Genomic DNA, 16,646 nt, shown 5'->3' on the forward strand with positions numbered 1-16,646 from the left:
TCTCTCACCATGGCCGGGGTGTGTTGCAGAGGCCATGGAGATGCCAGATGGTTAGGCTCCTTCAAAAGTCCAAGAACCCCATGTCCTGGCAGGATTTGGAGGTGCTGGGTGGGGAAGTAGGCTGGGGGTAAAGGGGCCGATGGGATGTTTCAGCATTGCCTTTGGTTGCTGGGCAGACAATGCGTTATTTCCTGTGTCTTTGGGGGAGACTTAAATTTGGGAGCAATGGAGGAGAGGCCCCAAGAGGGGGTGGAGAAAGGAGCAGAAAAGGCAGCATTTGGGGTATCATAAGCCCAGCGGGCAGAAAGGGACTTATACCCATATAGGTCTTCAAGCAAGTGGACCAAGCTTCCTTTTTTAAAAAGTTATTTATTTATTCTTTTTTTTTCCTTTTTGGTAAGGTTGAATGCACTTTTTGTTTTTGGTCAAGTTCAGTTGGTCAAAGATAAAAACTAAGTTTGAGAGATGAATGCAAAGAAAAAAAATGTTTTCCAAAGTCCATGTGAAATTGTCTCCCATTTTTTGGCTTTTGGGAAAATTCAGTTTGGGTTGTTCATCTGTTTCCAGGGTTGGGGAAAAGTGGGCTGGGTGGGAGGGAACCAGATTGGGGTGGAGGGAGTTTACACGAAGCAGGCAGGGCCAATGTCTAATCCGAATTCCTGGTCTGGGGCACCAATGTCCAAGGGAGCCACATCGATGATGGGCAGGCGGGAGGTCTTGGTGGTTTTGTATTCGATGACTGTCTTGCCCCAACTTCCGGTATGACTCTGGAGTGGATGAAAACGGTGGGAGGGGGTCATTACCAAGGGCAGTGATGGAGTGAGGGTCACATCTTCTGGCTAAAGCAGAAGCCCAGAGAGGTGGACTGGCCCTGTCTGGGGGACTCACCGTGCAGCCGTCCACAAGGGTGCTGTAGGTGAAGCGGCTGTTGCCCTCGCCTCGGAGCTCGATCTCGTTGGAACCCTGGAGGAGCAGGGACTTCTTGAGGTTGCCGGTCTGTTGATCCATGTAGGCCACGCTGTTCTTGCAGTGGTAGGTGATGTTCTGGGAGGCCTCCGTGGACATCAGGCGCAGGAAGGTCAGCTGGATGGCAACGTCAGCAGGATCGGAGCCCTCGCTTCCATACTCGAACTGCATGGGCCAGAGAGAGTAGGCAATGGATGACCACATGGAATTTCTAGTCCCTGGCCTTCCTGCCCAAAATCTGCTAAGAAGTTTCATCTCAAGTTAAAAAGTAGGGCATCACTTGTCCATGGGCACCTAAGGGACCCAGGACTCCTGTCTCCTAGACCAACTCTGCCCTTCCACTAAGCCAGTATTAAATCTACTCCAGGACTTCCTCTGCCTTCTGAGCAGGAGGCTAGCCCATCTCCTGCAAAGTGGCTCTAGGGTTCAGCCCCTGTACCTGGAATCCATCAGTCATGCTCTCGCCGAACCAGACATGCTTCTTTTCCTTGGGGTTTGTGCTGATGTACCAGTTCTTCTGGGGCACAGAGGGCTGAGTGGGGAACACACAGGTCTGGCCTGTCTCCATGTTGCAGAAGACCTTGATGGCATCCAGGTTGCAGCCTTGGTTAGGGTCAATCCAGTACTCTCCTGAAGTAGGCAGGGCAACAGAGAGTCAGGAGAAGTAGGCAGCCAGCACCGTTGTGGAAAGTGGATGCGTAAAGGCACGGGGAAGCGGCGTGGTGGGAGAAAAAGGGTGGGGCGGGAGGCAGCTGGGGTTGGTCCTTACCGCTCTTCCAGTCAGAGTGGCACATCTTGAGGTCACGGCACGTGCGGGCGGGGTTCTTGCGGCTGCCTTCGGGGCTTCGGATGTTCTCGATTTGCTGGCTCAGGCTCTTGAGGGTGGTGTCCACCTCAAGGTCACGGTCACGGACCACGTTGGCATCATCAGCCCGGTAGTAGCGGCCACCGTCATGAGCCTTCTCTTGGGGTGGCTGAGGCAGGAAGCTGAAGTCGTAACCGCCACTGGGAGGACCAGGAGGGCCAGGAGGGCCAGGAGGGCCGGGAGGACCCTGTTTAAAGAGAGGAGGTCAAGGTTTCCTGGTGTTCTAGTCTCCTAGGGGAAGGAGAGTCATGAGGCAGAGGATGTGGGGCTACGTACAACAGGACCGCTATCACCGGTGCGACCTCGAGGACCAGGGGGGCCAATGGGGCCGGGGAGACCATTGAGTCCGTCTTTGCCAGGAGCACCAGCAGAGCCAGGGGGCCCCTAATGGTAGAGATGGTCGGAGAAAGTTGGTCAGAATCCCGAGGCAGCCCCGACTCTGGCTGAGGAGCACCCTCCCCACCGCTGACTCTGTCTGGTCCCCATTTCTGCCTTGAAGGGTGTTCTCAACTAGTTACTATGGGTGTCCTGGAAGGAGCCAGGATCAGAAGGCCAAAGCTGTATAAGACCAAGGGTCTGTTTCTCCCCCACCCTGTCTGGCGTCTGAGCTCTTCTCTGGAGAACAGAGGGATGCCTGAAGGTGACCAGGGGTCCTCACGGTAGCTGAGATGGAGGACCCATGAAGAAGTAATGGAAGGTGCAACTTACCCGGGGACCTGCAGGACCAGAAGCTCCAGAGGGACCTTGTTCACCAGGAGAACCCTAAAGAACAGAGAAAGGCAGTTCAGGAGCAGTGGGGGGTAACATGCCCCCCTCATTCTAGAACTCTAGTTCCAAGTTGTCCATATGGTAAGACTACTTCCACAATCCGTCTGGGTACCTCTCTCCCTGTTAGAAATGCCCAGAAATCGTCTGCCCCTCTCCCCCACTAGGAAGGAATCAGAATGTCTGTCTAGAGCAGAAACAAGCAAGAGATCCTCCTGCCACTATGCAGCAAGCACAGGGAGATGGTGGGAGAGGTCAGAGTCCGGGAAACTGAGTATACTCACAGGAGAGCCAGGAGGACCCTGGAGACCAGAGAAGCCACGGTGACCCTTTATGCCTCTGTCACCTTGTTCGCCTGTCTCACCCTTGTCACCACGGGGACCTTGGGGTCCCTAAAAGAGAGGAAGAGACAGGCTGTAGGGTGAAGTTCTACTGGTGTTGAGGAGGACACTGTTCACATCTAGGCCGGTGTTCACAGGACGTGAGGTTGGCATGGGACACTTACAGCAGGGCCACGGGCACCAGCAGGGCCAATGGGACCAGCAGGACCAGCAGGACCCTGGGGAGAAAATAGTATGTTAGATCCTAACTAGGGGAGGCCAAGCCTGGGGGCTACAGGATGAGCCTCCTCTTGATCAGATTCCTAGCCCACATCTCTCATGTGGTGGCCACCTCTCCTGACTCCCATTTAAGCTTCCCCAGAGCCAGGCTTCATGTGTTTGCTGGGGCAAGCCCCATGCCTGGGTCGAGATGGAGATGGGGCGAGATGGGCCTCAAGGCCAAGTTATGGCTCAGTTTTTCCAGGGAGGCCAAGGACCCAGACAAATCCCAATACTCCCGCTTTTCCCGCAGCTGGATGAGGTCATTCATCCATTCCCAGGCCTTTGGGCATGCCTGAAGCAGAGGCCCAGCTACTTACAGTCTCACCACGGTCGCCACTCTTGCCAGCAGGGCCAACAGGGCCAGGAGCACCGGGAGCACCAGGGGCACCAGGGGGGCCAGCAGGGCCAGTCTCACCACGGTCACCCTGGGAGCAGAGGGGTTATGGGGTCAGTCTCAGATGGAGTACCCAGGCTGGGCAGGGGCCAGGGCAAACCAGAACCCAGCCCTGTGTGGGGAATGATCTCTTACCTTGGGGCCAGGAGAGCCATCTCTTCCAGGGGAGCCTTCAGCACCAGGGGATCCCTGTAGAGGGAGTGGGGAGAAGTGAGTGACCACCCCAGAAAAGAGGTCGGGCACAGTCCTAGTGGTCCTGCATATCACTGCTAGGGGATGGAGGCTTCTTACCTCACGTCCAGATTCACCAGGGGGGCCAGCCAATCCAGGGGGACCCATGGGGCCAGGGGGACCACGTTCACCACTTGATCCAGAAGGACCTTGTTTGCCGGGTTCGCCCTAAAGAAGAAGAGAGAGAGTAAGGCAAGGCCAGATGTAGGGTCTCAAGCCATGAGTCCGCTTCTATCATATTTTCTCTCCTCGCCTATACCACTGCTGCCCTGCCCCTTCCATGATTTGTCTTGGAGACCGCAACATGAAGGAGCACTCACAGAGGGGCCAGGAAGACCAGGGAAGCCTCTTTCTCCTCTCTGACCGGGCAGACCAACCACACCACGCTGTCCAGCAATACCCTGAGGTCCAGGGGTACCAGGAGAGCCCTGTGGGAGGCAGACAGGGGTGAGAAGGGCTCACAATGACACAGAGAGTATTCACAACTCTGGAACACTCCAGAACAACAGAGATCAGAGCTAGCACTTACAGCAGGTCCATCAGCACCAGGGGCTCCTTTCTCACCAGCAGGGCCAGGGGGACCTGGAGGACCAACTTCACCAGGACGTCCCGCGGGACCAGTCTCACCACGGGGACCTTTGCCTCCTTCTTTGCCAACAGGACCAGGAGGGCCAGGGGGTCCAGCATTTCCCTAAATGGGCACAAGAGGGACTGTCAGAGTCCAGGCTTCTAAAGCATCATAGTTACAAGCCCCACCCAAGCCCATCGTCCTGCCAGTGCTTGCCCCTCACCCCAATCCAAAACCACAGATACTCACAGAGGGGCCAGGGGGACCAACACGGCCAGCAGCACCAGGGAAACCAGTAGCACCCTGGCCGGAGAGAACACAGTGTGGTCAGAAGTGAACAGTAAGCTTACCTGGCCTGATCTCCTCCAATCTCTGGCTTTGGGGAGACTCCACAGAGACGTGAATGGTACTCACAGGGGGACCAGCAGAGCCACGAGCACCTTTGGGTCCAGGAGCACCAACGTTACCCTGTAAGAGAGTGTAAAGGTATAAGACCCAGGCTAGGCCCAAGTCTAAGGCTACCAGAAACTTGGGTTGTAGAGGATGAAAGACTCACAATGGGGCCAGGAGGTCCAGCAGGTCCAGCGGGGCCAGGAGGACCACTGTCGCCTTTAGTACCAGTTTCACCAGGTTCACCTTTAGCACCAGGTTGGCCATCAGCACCCTGGACAAGAGGGAGAATGGAGCAGTGGATAAGGCAGCCTGGCAGCAGCGGACTTCTGGGTTGGAGGGAGGCCCCAGCTAGAAGCTTGGAGACAACCAATCCCTCCCCACCCTTCTCCCCTGACTCAGGGTTACACTTCTGTCCTCATTCAGTCACCCAAGGTCCCAAGCCTCATATCTCAGCTGGTGACAGAAAGTAAAGAGGGTATTGATACTCACAGGGGGGCCAGCGAAACCAGCAGGGCCAGGGGGGCCAGGCTCACCACGGTCTCCCTAGAAGAAGATGATGATGACTTTGGAGAGATGTCTGAACATCGGGAAAGGAGAGGAACAGAAGGAGCAAAGGGACAGAGGTGACAGTCAGGGGTGGGGGTGAGGGGGGGAGCAGAAAGTAGGTAGGAGAGAAGGGCTGAATGTAGATCTTTTCAGGGGGTCATCTGTACTTACGGGGGCACCACGGGCTCCGGTGGGACCAGCAGGACCGCTGGGACCAGTTTCTCCCTATGAGGGAGAGACAAGCACTCTAAACTCTCCTAGAAGATGAACCAATAGCATCTCCCCTCCCTTCTGGTTCTTTGAACCTCCTGGGTCACCAGCTTCATATGGCATGACCTGCCTTCCCTGCAAAGCCCCACCTGGGCTTGCTGAGGAAGCTGAATGTTAGGAAATAAGGTGAGAAGGCAGCCACTCACCTTGTCACCAGGGGCACCAGCAGGGCCAGGAGGACCAATGGGACCAGTCAGACCACGGACGCCATCTTTGCCAGGAGAACCATCAGCACCTTTGGGACCAGCATCACCCTAAAGATAGGGAAAAGTCAGACTTCCAGTGTGGGGCCAGGAGTCGAGCTACAGCATCCTGCAGGCGTTTCTCAGACCAAGAAACGCCTTGTGTTTCTTGCCAAGGACACAAGATCCCTTCCGGGGAAAAGGTGACTATGTGGAGATTCAGGTGGGACCTTGGTTAAGAGGCCCCTGAGCTCTACAGTGTGATAAATAAAGGAGCCTCTGTCAGGGAGATGCCCCAACTCTCATCACCGTGGTAACACATCAAGAGAAGGGCCTGAATCACAGGTATAAGATTACCCAGCAAAGCGAGGATATAGGTGAGACCCACCAAGGGCTCAAGGGAAGGTTGACTTACTCTGTCACCCTTAGGACCTGGAAGACCAGCTGCACCACGTTCACCAGGCATTCCCTGAAGACCAGGAGCGCCCTGGCTACCGGGAGCTCCGGGGGCACCAGTGTCACCCTGTTTGGTGAACAAGAAGATGAATGAGACATGGAGTCCCGGGAAGCATTTCCGACCCCTGAGCTCACTCAGAATCTCCTATGTGTGGATCCAAGGTCAAGGTTCCAGCTAGAAGGACAAACTCACAGACCCGACCTCAGGTCTCATGGGTACCTACTCTGGCCTTGTCTCCCAACCCTTCACACCTCTATGACTTGGGTCATAGCCATCATACACTTTCCACAATGCCCTCACCTTGGCACCATCATTGCCGGGAGCACCATTGTTTCCACGGGGACCAGCAGGACCTGGGGGACCTTGTACACCACGCTCGCCAGGGAAACCTCTCTCGCCCTGCAAAGGAAGGAGAGGGCACATGATGGCTGCTCCAGCAGGGCCGAGCTCAGGACATTGTAACAGAAGTGGCATGAGAGGACCCACTTACTCTTGCTCCAGAGGGTCCAGGGGCACCAAGGTCTCCAGGGACACCCTAAGAGTGGGAAAGAGGAACAACAGTGAGCCCAAATTCCCCTTGAGAAAGAGCTTCCACCCCTCTCCCTGGGAGCTGGTCCTTGGGAGCCATGCTTAGAGATGAAAACATTCTTGGCTGAGATTTGGAATTTCTCCTTACAATAGGAAGGCTTGCTGTAATTCCAGGATGCATCTAGAGAAGCCACCTTGCCTAAAAGCCAAGCAACCACTTTCACATCATATGCAGTTCCTCATTCTTCGTGTAACCATAGTCCTCCCCTCTCCCCTGTGTTTAACCTCTATCCTTCTAGCTGCTGGTTTCCTGCTCATCTAGGGGTAGTGGGTGGTCTGTCTCTTCTTTATTTCCTGCCTGCTCCTGCCCTCTGGCCAGCTGCTACCCCTTACCTGTTCACCGGGCTTGCCTGCTTCACCAGGAGGACCAGCAGGGCCGGGGAGACCCTATAGGGTGGAGATGGGAGGGGGAGAAGGGTTTAGGATCTGTGAGAGTTAACAAAGAAACATTCTGCACTCCCCTACAAACCAGTCACCAGGCCTTACCTGGAATCCAGGGGAGCCAGCAGGGCCTTGTTCGCCTCTCTCACCAGCAGGGCCCTGTCACAGAGAAGAGGTTGTCATCATGAGTAGTCCAAGGGGAAGGGAGGCAGAGTCCCCCCTTTCCCTGCTCTCCAAGCCTCCCTGACAGGAACACTTACAGCAGGGCCGGGGGCTCCCTGAGCTCCGGCTTCTCCATCTTTGCCAGCAGGACCCTGCGGGGAGAAGGTGGCAAACTCAGTGTGGTAAGGCAGATGGCAGCGGCAGGTAAGGCCTGGACCACTGGGGCAAGGCAGAGCCTGCTTGTGGCTTCTGGTGTTCTCACAGTGGCTACAAACCGAAGATGGTATGTGTCACAGGCAGGGGCAGAAAGGTGACAGAGACTCAAAAGAGATACTTACAACAGGGCCAGGGGGTCCGGGAACGCCCCGTTCTCCAGCCTTTCCAGGTTCTCCCTGTGTAGGAAGGGAGGCAGAATTGAGGGTCATGGGATTCACTACCGTAAGGACCCCTCATTGCAGTGAGTATTCCCAGGGGGCTTTCTGTTCAAGAAGGCCGAGTTCTCTAGAGGAAGCCTTGCTGGCATCTCATGCTTGGTCTCTCTCTGCTGCACACAAAGCAAATGATGCCCAAGGCTCCTTCCTGGTCATCTTCTCCCCTTCCTTTCCCTGACACATACCTGCAGTGACCTGAACTGCTAATAGCTGTCATCTCCTCAGGGCTCTCTTCTTCCTACCACACTTGGGGATGACTATCGCATAGAAGACCAATCTTATCTGTGTGCTGGGGGACACTCATCCAGCAACAATACTTATCAGGGACAAAGCAATATCAAGGAGCCAGAAGTCTCCTATTTTACCAATGGGTCCCGAAAAGGTCATTAAAAGGCCCGAGGTCACTCAGCAAGTCAGCGGAGTTAGTGTGCCTGTTCTGCATTGTTCCTCAATGAGTACTTACAGCAGTGCCCTTAGGTCCAGGGAATCCCATCACACCAGCCTGGCCACGGGCTCCAGGAGGACCTGGGGGTCCAGGGCGACCATCTTGACCAGCGGGACCCTGAGGATGAGAGACACAAGAGTTGCCATAAGGACCAAGGTGCATACACAGGAAGGTGGGGGGGGGGTGACACGTGAGGGAGGAAGCATACTTACAGGGGGGCCAGTTTTGCCATCAGGACCAGGGCTTCCAGGGCTGCCAGTGAGACCCTAGGGAGAGGCAGGAGCATGAATGGAGGCAGGGGGAGGGAGCACCAGTTGCAGGCCATCCCGTCCCAGTCTCAAGCAGAACAACAGGGTCTTGGCTCTCACCTTGGCACCAGGGAGACCAGCTTCACCAGGGCGACCAGCTTCACCAGGAGAACCTTTGGGACCAGCAGGCCCAGGAGCACCACGTTCACCAGCAGGACCCTAAGTGAATAGAAGTCAAAGACACATCAGGGTCACAGCCTTGGCCTCATTACCACGGGCTGGCATCCGTATCCTCTTCATGCTGGGGAAAGGTTCAGGACTTTGAGGGGCATCGTTGGGGATGCCAAATATGAGGAGGAGGGAGGCACAAAGATGGGCACAGATAACAGGGAGCATTGTTGGGATCATGAGTGTTGGGAGGCGTGATCAGTCTTGTTGGGGGAGGTGAGTTTCTCTGCCAGGAAGAGAAATTACCTTGGGGCCAGCAACACCATCAGCACCAGGGAAACCACGGCTTCCAGGTCCACCCTGCAGGCAGAAAAGAAGAGACCAGTGAGCTTAATCACCACCCCAGGGACAGGGCAAGCACTAAGGGCAGAGAAGGAAAGGCACAGGGGACTTACACGCTCGCCAGGAGGTCCGGGCAGGCCAGTAGGTCCAGGTTCGCCACGGGCTCCTCGTTTTCCTTCTTCCCCAGCAGGGCCAGGGGGACCTTGAACACCAGCAGGGCCCTGGAGTGGGCAGAAAGGGAGTGGTCAGGGGGCATAAGTCCTGAAGCCCATGATGCTGGCCTCTAACCACAGGGCTCCTGGGTATGGGGCGGGGGCTCCCGTCCTCCCTTTGTCTCTCTTGAGAGTCTTCCAGGCCCCAGGGGTTGAGGAAAAGGAGGAGGGGTGATGTGGGACTTACGGGCTCTCCTTTGGCACCAGTGTCTCCTTTGTTGCCAGGAGCACCAGGTTCACCCTGTGTCGGGGGAACAGGAGAGAATGAGATGAGTTGGGGTTACTCTGTTGGTTCACGAACGTATGCTTCCCCAAAAGGGGGCGCACTGGAGCTAGCGTATGAGTTGGGCGGAAGGGAGAGTTTTGTACTTACACTGTTACCCTTGGGACCTGGAGCGCCACTGGGGCCCTGGGGTCCAGAGGGGCCTCGGGCACCAGGGAAGCCAGGAGCACCAGCAATACCAGGAGCACCCTGCAGGGGGCAGGATAGACATTTTAGCCCAGGGGTGGAGGGCATGAGGCAGGTGGCAGGCGGGCATCAGAGGAGGGCTGGCGGTGACTTACATTAGCACCTTTAGCACCAGGTTGTCCATCAGCACCAGGGTTTCCCTATCACACAGAGAAAGGAGGGTGAGTGGCAGGCAAGGACTCTGAAGCTGGCAAGTAGCCAGGAGGACAGTAGCAGGCGACACTTACAGCAGGGCCGGCAGCACCAGCAGGGCCAGGGGGTCCGGGCTCACCACGAATACCTTGGGGACCTTCAGAGCCTCGGGCTCCCTGGGGACCAGCTTCACCCTGTGTTGGAGGAAAGGACAAATCAGAACCCAAGCTGGGGCATCTAGCATTACTTCTGGATGTCAGGTGTGTGTGTGGGAGGGGGGGGGAGGGAGCAGAAGAGGAAGGATGAGGACTTTGAGAGCTAGGGAGGGGACCCCAGGATAAGGGTATTGAGGAGTGCCCTTCACTCTTGCCACTCTGGGCTTCTCTGGTCTGGGGTGACACACAGTTTTTGTTCTGTGACAGTCATGTTCAAAGAAAGAATGGGTCTCACCTTAGCACCAGCTGCACCAGGGAATCCAGGAGGCCCAGTGGGGCCAGTGGGACCCTGGGAACAAAATGGATGTTTAACTACAAGGCACAGATAGAAGCTAAGAGCCCCTAAGTTTCAACAGCTGATGTCAGCCCCAAGAGCTGACACTGAGACCCCACCCCATTCCCAAACTCAAAGTCATGGCCGTCCTTACTGGGGGCCCAGCTGCACCAGTAGCACCATCGTTACCACGAGCACCCTGTAAGAGAGAGGGAAGACCAAGTTATGGCCCTGAGCACTAGACAGCTTCCATAGTCCCTGGTGAACCCCAAGCAGAGCCCAGGGACAACCCAGGGGGCTAGGAGTACTTACAGCAGGGCCAGGGGCTCCAGGGCGACCTCTCTCACCAGGCAGACCTCGGGGACCCTAATAACCAAACCAAGAGATGTCAAGCGAGATGGAGACACACTCTCTCCCAACCTCCATCCACCCTTCACCCTACCCCTTCTTCTTGGGGCACCCCCACCCTCAAGCTAGCATACCATCTGGCCAGGAGCTCCATTTTCACCGGGACTGCCAGGCTCTCCCTAGGGACAGAGAACAGAGTGAGGGCTTCGTGTATAGCAGGACTGTTGGGGTGTGTGTGCAGAACCTTTTGACAGCCTCTTACCTTAGGGCCAGCAGGACCAGCATCTCCTTTGGCACCATCCAAACCACTGAAACCCTAAAGGAGGAAAGAGAGATGAGGTGAGACTCTGGGGAGGAGTATGCCACTTGGATACCCACACAGATCTGAGGAGTTTTAGATCACCCCAGCCATCTCCCTGTCTCTAAGCCAGACCAGACCCCAATTCACCTATTCTCCCACCCAGTCTCTTTATAGGGGCATCCTTCCCAAGAAAGGAAGTTCTTTTGGATGTCTAACCTATGACCTTTGAGACATCTGCAGCTACCAACTAACATGAGACACAACAGGATCTCTTGGGGGAAGGGTCTAGAATGGTGGCTTGGGACTTTGGGGACTTCACTGACTCAAAGGAGACTTACTCTGTGTCCCTTCATTCCAGGGAGGCCAGCTGTTCCAGGCAATCCCCGAGCACCCTGGAGAGAAAGGCAAATAAGGACACGGAAAAGAGTCAGGAGGGCTCTGGAATGCTGCTCCTAAACGCATCCCCAGAGCAGTAAGACCTGAGGCGCATCCTCACACTTGCTCACCTGAGGCCCAGGAGGTCCACGCTCACCAGGACGGCCAGGTTTACCAGCTTCTCCCTTCAGAGAGAGAAAAGGTCATTATGGCTGTGCCCCACCCCATACTAGGAAGGAGTAGAGGGCTCAGGTATATTGGGGTTATTGAAGGTTCGGTCTGGTTTAGGGACCCGGAATCTAACTGGGAACCTAACCTCAGTTTAGATCTACAATGAAACCTCTGGTGACATTTGAGTACCTTCAAAGTAATTTCTGTCACCGTGTGTTCATTTCCACATCGGATCAACCAGAGCTCTTAAACTTGGATTCCTCCAAGGAATAGGGATGGAAGTATGGATGGAGGTGGGGGCTGCCTTACTAAAACATGCTGTTCAGTGGAAAGATCACTGCCAAGAACCCTATGGGCACCAGGGAGGACTTTCATCTTTTCCCCTGGTTATTGCCCCCAAGGGTGGTGAGACCCTGCTAGGAGGATTTTAGGACCCACAGAGAGAAGGCCACAGGATGAGCTAGTATCTTCCCCTGGGGTTACTTACATCATCTCCGTTCTTGCCAGGGGGGCCTGGGGGGCCACGGGGACCCATTGGACCCTAGAGGAGAGAGTAGAGGTTGTTAGAACCCCCAAATGAGAGACAACAAAGAGGAAGACTGGAGTCGGGAGGGGACACAGGTCACCCTTCACTCAGTATGAGTGACTTTCACAGGAGAATTTGTGGAGAGGGAGGTGTAGGAACACGAAGGGCTGACTTACTGAAGCGCCAGGCTCGCCAGGTTCACCAGGGGGGCCTTGGAAACCCTGAGGACCCTGGAGAATGAGAGAAGGGGAGGCTCAGAAAGGCAGGTTCTTGCCAGGCTGTCTCCCTCTTACAAGAGATGTCTACCAGCCTCCTGCCTTCACCCCAATCGTTCTCCTCCAACATCCCTGCCCCATGCCCCAAAATACACAAAGATCCTTGGATACTTACGGGTGCACCAGGGGGGCCAGGGAGACCACGGGGACCAGAAGGACCCTACAGAAGGAAAAAAGGGAGGCATGTGATATCTGTGGGTGAAAGCCATGTGGGAGAGGTCTGTTTTTACTGTGGGAATCACAGTTGTCCTGCATCTTCTCTAGGTCTGAAGTTCCAAAGGCGGCCATCTGCCCCCCCCCCCCCCTTGCAGGACCATCGCGGGCTTTTCTCTTCTGGATCCCCCCCCCATTCTCTTTGCCATCACTGCTCCCCCTGGTGGCTCACCATGGGGCCAGGCACGGAAACTCCAGCTGATTTCTCGTCATAGCCATAGGACATCTGGGGAGCAAAGTTCTAGAAAAACAAGAGAGAGTGCATGAGAAATTGGGCTCAGAACAGTAAACTGAAGGGCAGGAGGGCATTGCCAGTAGTGGGACAAGTTGACATGCGCTTGCAGATGTGATTAGCTAAGAAAGCCATCAACACTGCCTGTAAGATGTTCCTGAGCCAGACACCTCAACTGAGCCATCTAACCAGACAATACCAAACTGCAGAACAATCGATAAAAATAGCCACCTCTACCTGACAACCAGACTCTTCAAAACCTTGCTGAGCCAAGATGACAAAGAGTCTCAGAAACAGTCAACATTCGTGGGGACCAAAGAGATGATGATGAAATGAAATTGGTGGTCTTGGACAAGAGGAGGGAAATGCTATAAAGGACATTTGGGGCATTGGTTAAATCTGACAGTGGATTGTATATTAGGCAATAGTGCTAGATCAACATTAAATCTGGTGCTATGGTCCCATGGGAGAATGTCCCTGTTTAGGGAAGTGCACTTAAGTGCTTCGGAGCACAGGGCATGTGCACGTTCTGTGCCCAGAGTGGCAAAACAGTTGTGAAGAAGGGTGGGTGGAAGTGCTGTACACTCGTGCAACTTTTATGATTATTTAAAAACATAGAGTTTTGTCTGTCAAAACCAAAGCAAAGCAAAGCAAAACAAAAACCGGGGAGTCACACAGGTCTGGGGGTCTCAAAGCTCTACTTACTCCTCCGAGGCCAGGGGGGCCGGGTGGACCAGCAGGACCGGGGGGACCTGGAAGCCCAGGCTGTCCAGGGATGCCATCTTGTCCAGGGGGGCCAGCAGGTCCCTGGACCAAGAGAGGATGAGGTTGCTATAAGCACAAACCAGAACCACACCCCCTCCAGTTTCCCAGCTCACTTAGAATGCAATGCTTACCCTTGGGCCTTGAGGGCCGCGGTCTCCCTTGGGTCCCTGTGGGTTTGAGGGTGAAGAAACAAGAGACAGGTTAGAGAAAGGAGGAAAGTTTCAGTCCATAGGAGGACAGTGGGAGTCACGCGGGTGAGCTGAGCTGAAGCAGAGAGCAGAGTATTACCTGGACTCCTATGAGTTCTTGGTTTGATGATTCTGTGGGGACAAAGATTGCAGTTAGAAGTAATTTACTAAGTACCTGAGGTGTTAGAGGCTTTCAAGACACAGGCAAAGATGGGTCTCTGACCTCCCCTAAGCCTAGACCCAGAACGTACCAAATTCTTCTGGGCAGAAAGCACAGCACTCGCCCTCACGTCTTTGGGGGTTGGGACAGTCCAACTTATCCTGGCAGATCACGTCATCGCACACGGCCGTGCCATTGTGGCAGATACAGATCAAGCAGACGTCGGCTTTCCACGTCTCACCATTAGGGATCTTTACGCCATTGTGTATGCAGGTGACTTCAGGGACTGCGCGAATGGGAAAAGACGTAGGACGTAAGCGGCTCTGAGACCCCACCTCGGGGCGCCAGGGATCCCAGCCCTGCTCACCCTTTCCTCTGTCTAATATCCGCGCGTAGATTTTCCATTTTCCACCTCTATTCCCCCCCGCCCCCCTCTTATTTTCTTCCCTCAAATCCTTAAATGTTGGTCTGTTCCAAAGCGGCGTTCAATGACAGCACCGGGAATCCTGGTCAGGACAGCTATAACTTCCCAGTTCTCAGGAATTTAAGCAAAGCTTTAGACTGGGGTTGCTTTCAAACTCAACTTCAGCCCACGCGCGCGGGAACCAAGTGAAATAAGAAGCCTTCAGCAGGAGAGTAGGAGGGGTCTCATACAGTAGAAGGGGGGTTTATGAGGGTGTGGTTTGCGCGCAGACAAGAGGCGGGCGTGGGAGGAGAGAAGGGGTGTTCCAGCCCTAGTCCCACCCCCATCCCCTGGGCAGGTGGGATGGAGTAGGAGGGGCTAAAATGTGGAGGGGCTGATTTCAGTGGAGTCCAGTACTAAAGTTGGATACATCCTAACCCCCTCCACCCCCCCACCCCCCCAGGAATCTTAAAAGGCTTGCTTTCGAGACAAGCCCTGTTCCTCAGCCTTAGGAGTCTCTCCCTTAGCCAAAGAACTCAAGCCGGCAAATAGTAATTAGTAAACCATGCCCACGGCTCTAGTACAGGATCAAGTGAACCACTAGGTGGCAGGCAACACTAAGCAATGCACGGGGCGGAAACAATTTTATCCGGCCTGAGCCACTTCTTTCAAAGATGGGCTACCCCAGCCCGGGCTTATTTTCTCAGTCTGGAGATGGGGGTCCCAGCCCGGCAATAACCCAGATCTTCCCTCTTTAGCCCACGCGCTGTAAAATGCTGACCCGGAACGCGTAGTGCTTAAGGTTGACCAGCAGGAGGCGCAGGGACCGCGCCCTGTCAAATGAGAGCCAAACTTTCTCATCCAGCAACCCTCCCACTCTGTGCGTCCCCTCCCCCCCACCAGCCTAGCACCCCGGCGGCCCCAGCAACCTCTGTCTAGCTTGCAGGAGAAGGCAAACAATCTTTCCTTATGAATCATCCCCGCAGCCTTTTGATAGCTTTTACATCTTGGGCTCCGAATCTCTATTCCAGCGGCCTTATTCTATCTTCGACGTACTCTGTTCTGACTCGTGCCCAAATTCCCACTTTTTCTATTATGCTACTGGTGGGTGCTTGGAATTTACTCCTGTGTCATTTCACCCCGCGTTCCACTTCTGAGAATTATTCACCCTCATCTGCACGCCTGGTGTCGTCTCTCCTCCCAGTTCCCCTCCACCCACCTTCCCACCTCTGACTGGAGCATCCCGCGTTTCTATTTAAGTCTCAATTGCCAGGATCCAGAGCAGAACACAATACCAAGAAGCCATGAACTCCCCAAAGTTTGAAACTTACTGTCTTCTTGGCCATGCGTCAGGAGGGCAGTGGCCCCCTAAGAGGAGCAGGAGCCGGAGGTCCACAAAGCTGAACATGTCTAGACCCTAGACATGTAGACTCTTTGCGGCTGGGGTTGGGGGTTAGCTTCGGCTCATGCGTGTCCTCACTCCGCGTGCCTCCTGCTCCGTCCCGAGGAGAAACTCCGGTCTGCTCCGACGACTGGCCTGGGCCCCTTTTATACCATCCTGATGGGGAGTTGGGAGGAACCCTGCCTCTTGGAGAGGGGGAGCCGGCAGGCCCGGCCCCCAGCCAATCAGAACTGCCTGGCCCGGCCCCCAGTTTGGATAGGAGAGGGGGGAGGAGGGAAAGGAAGGGAAAGGAGTCCACCCAGCCCCCCCCCTTTGCAATTCTGCCGCCCCTGCCCCCTGAACTACCCTGGCCAGAGGTACTGTCATCAGAGTCTGGCTGGGGCCTCAGTATACTGACTTGTGGGTAAAGGATGCCCCTTGCACTTTCTTTCTGGGACCTCAAATCAGAAGGATGTGAAACTGGGGGTCTGAGTGAGGGGGACAATACAAAGGGGTCAGGGTCAGGCATAATTGGGAAAAACTGGCCCCTGCTTCTTATGTTTCTGACATCCTTGGGAAGAACTAAGGAATAAGCTGGATCTCTCCAAATCAAGAAGAACCAAGTAGCTAAGCAGATGTGCCTGTTTGGGATGGTGGGGGGCAGAGGTCGTCTCTTGGTGTGCCCAGGTGTGAAGGATAGGAATATGTGTGAACAAGCTAGATAGACATCTCTTCAAAGATACTAAGACTCAGATATGTGATTGTTTGAAAGGAAGGAGGGTGGATGGAGGTCTGTTCTGCCGTGCCTATGGCTCCCAGACAACCCATAAGCTCTTCTTCAGCTCCAGGTGTGACTGAGGCTGAGGCTTGGGGAGAAGTTTGACACTCTGAACCTTCCAGAGGAGGCTTAGGCATTAAATGATGGGAGCAACAGGGTAGGCTGGAGGATTTCTGGGGCCTTAAAGCTATGGAGTGGGGTTTGTTGTTATAAATTAATCCCCT

General features: G+C 54.9%; 1 protein-coding gene across 1 annotated transcript; it reads right to left on the minus strand.

Moving 5' to 3' along the window:
- Positions 1-349: 349 nt before the first annotated feature.
- Col1a1 (collagen type I alpha 1 chain) lies at positions 350-15,771 on the minus strand. Its single transcript, XM_038325617.1, is given in 52 exon segments — positions 350-767; positions 889-1,131; positions 1,406-1,596; positions 1,736-2,018; positions 2,108-2,215; positions 2,540-2,593; positions 2,881-2,988; positions 3,102-3,155; positions 3,516-3,623; positions 3,728-3,781; positions 3,884-3,991; positions 4,144-4,251; positions 4,353-4,514; positions 4,641-4,694; positions 4,806-4,859; positions 4,948-5,055; positions 5,274-5,327; positions 5,502-5,555; positions 5,747-5,854; positions 6,198-6,305; positions 6,540-6,638; positions 6,730-6,774; positions 7,161-7,214; positions 7,314-7,367; positions 7,469-7,522; positions 7,709-7,762; positions 8,265-8,363; positions 8,459-8,512; positions 8,615-8,713; positions 8,969-9,022; positions 9,118-9,225; positions 9,404-9,457; positions 9,590-9,688; positions 9,781-9,825; positions 9,913-10,011; positions 10,268-10,321; positions 10,461-10,505; positions 10,619-10,672; positions 10,789-10,833; positions 10,917-10,970; positions 11,294-11,347; positions 11,462-11,515; positions 11,989-12,042; positions 12,204-12,257; positions 12,418-12,462; positions 12,688-12,756; positions 13,453-13,554; positions 13,644-13,679; positions 13,801-13,832; positions 13,952-14,146; positions 15,595-15,631; positions 15,633-15,771. Coding segments are annotated over 52 exon segments (4,362 nt in total). The 5' UTR covers positions 15,672-15,771; the 3' UTR covers positions 350-620.
- Positions 15,772-16,646: the final 875 nt, after the last annotated feature.

The sequence above is a fragment of the Arvicola amphibius genome, chromosome 4, assembly GCF_903992535.2.
Source record: "Arvicola amphibius chromosome 4, mArvAmp1.2, whole genome shotgun sequence".
Taxonomy (NCBI): Eukaryota; Metazoa; Chordata; class Mammalia; order Rodentia; family Cricetidae; genus Arvicola; species Arvicola amphibius.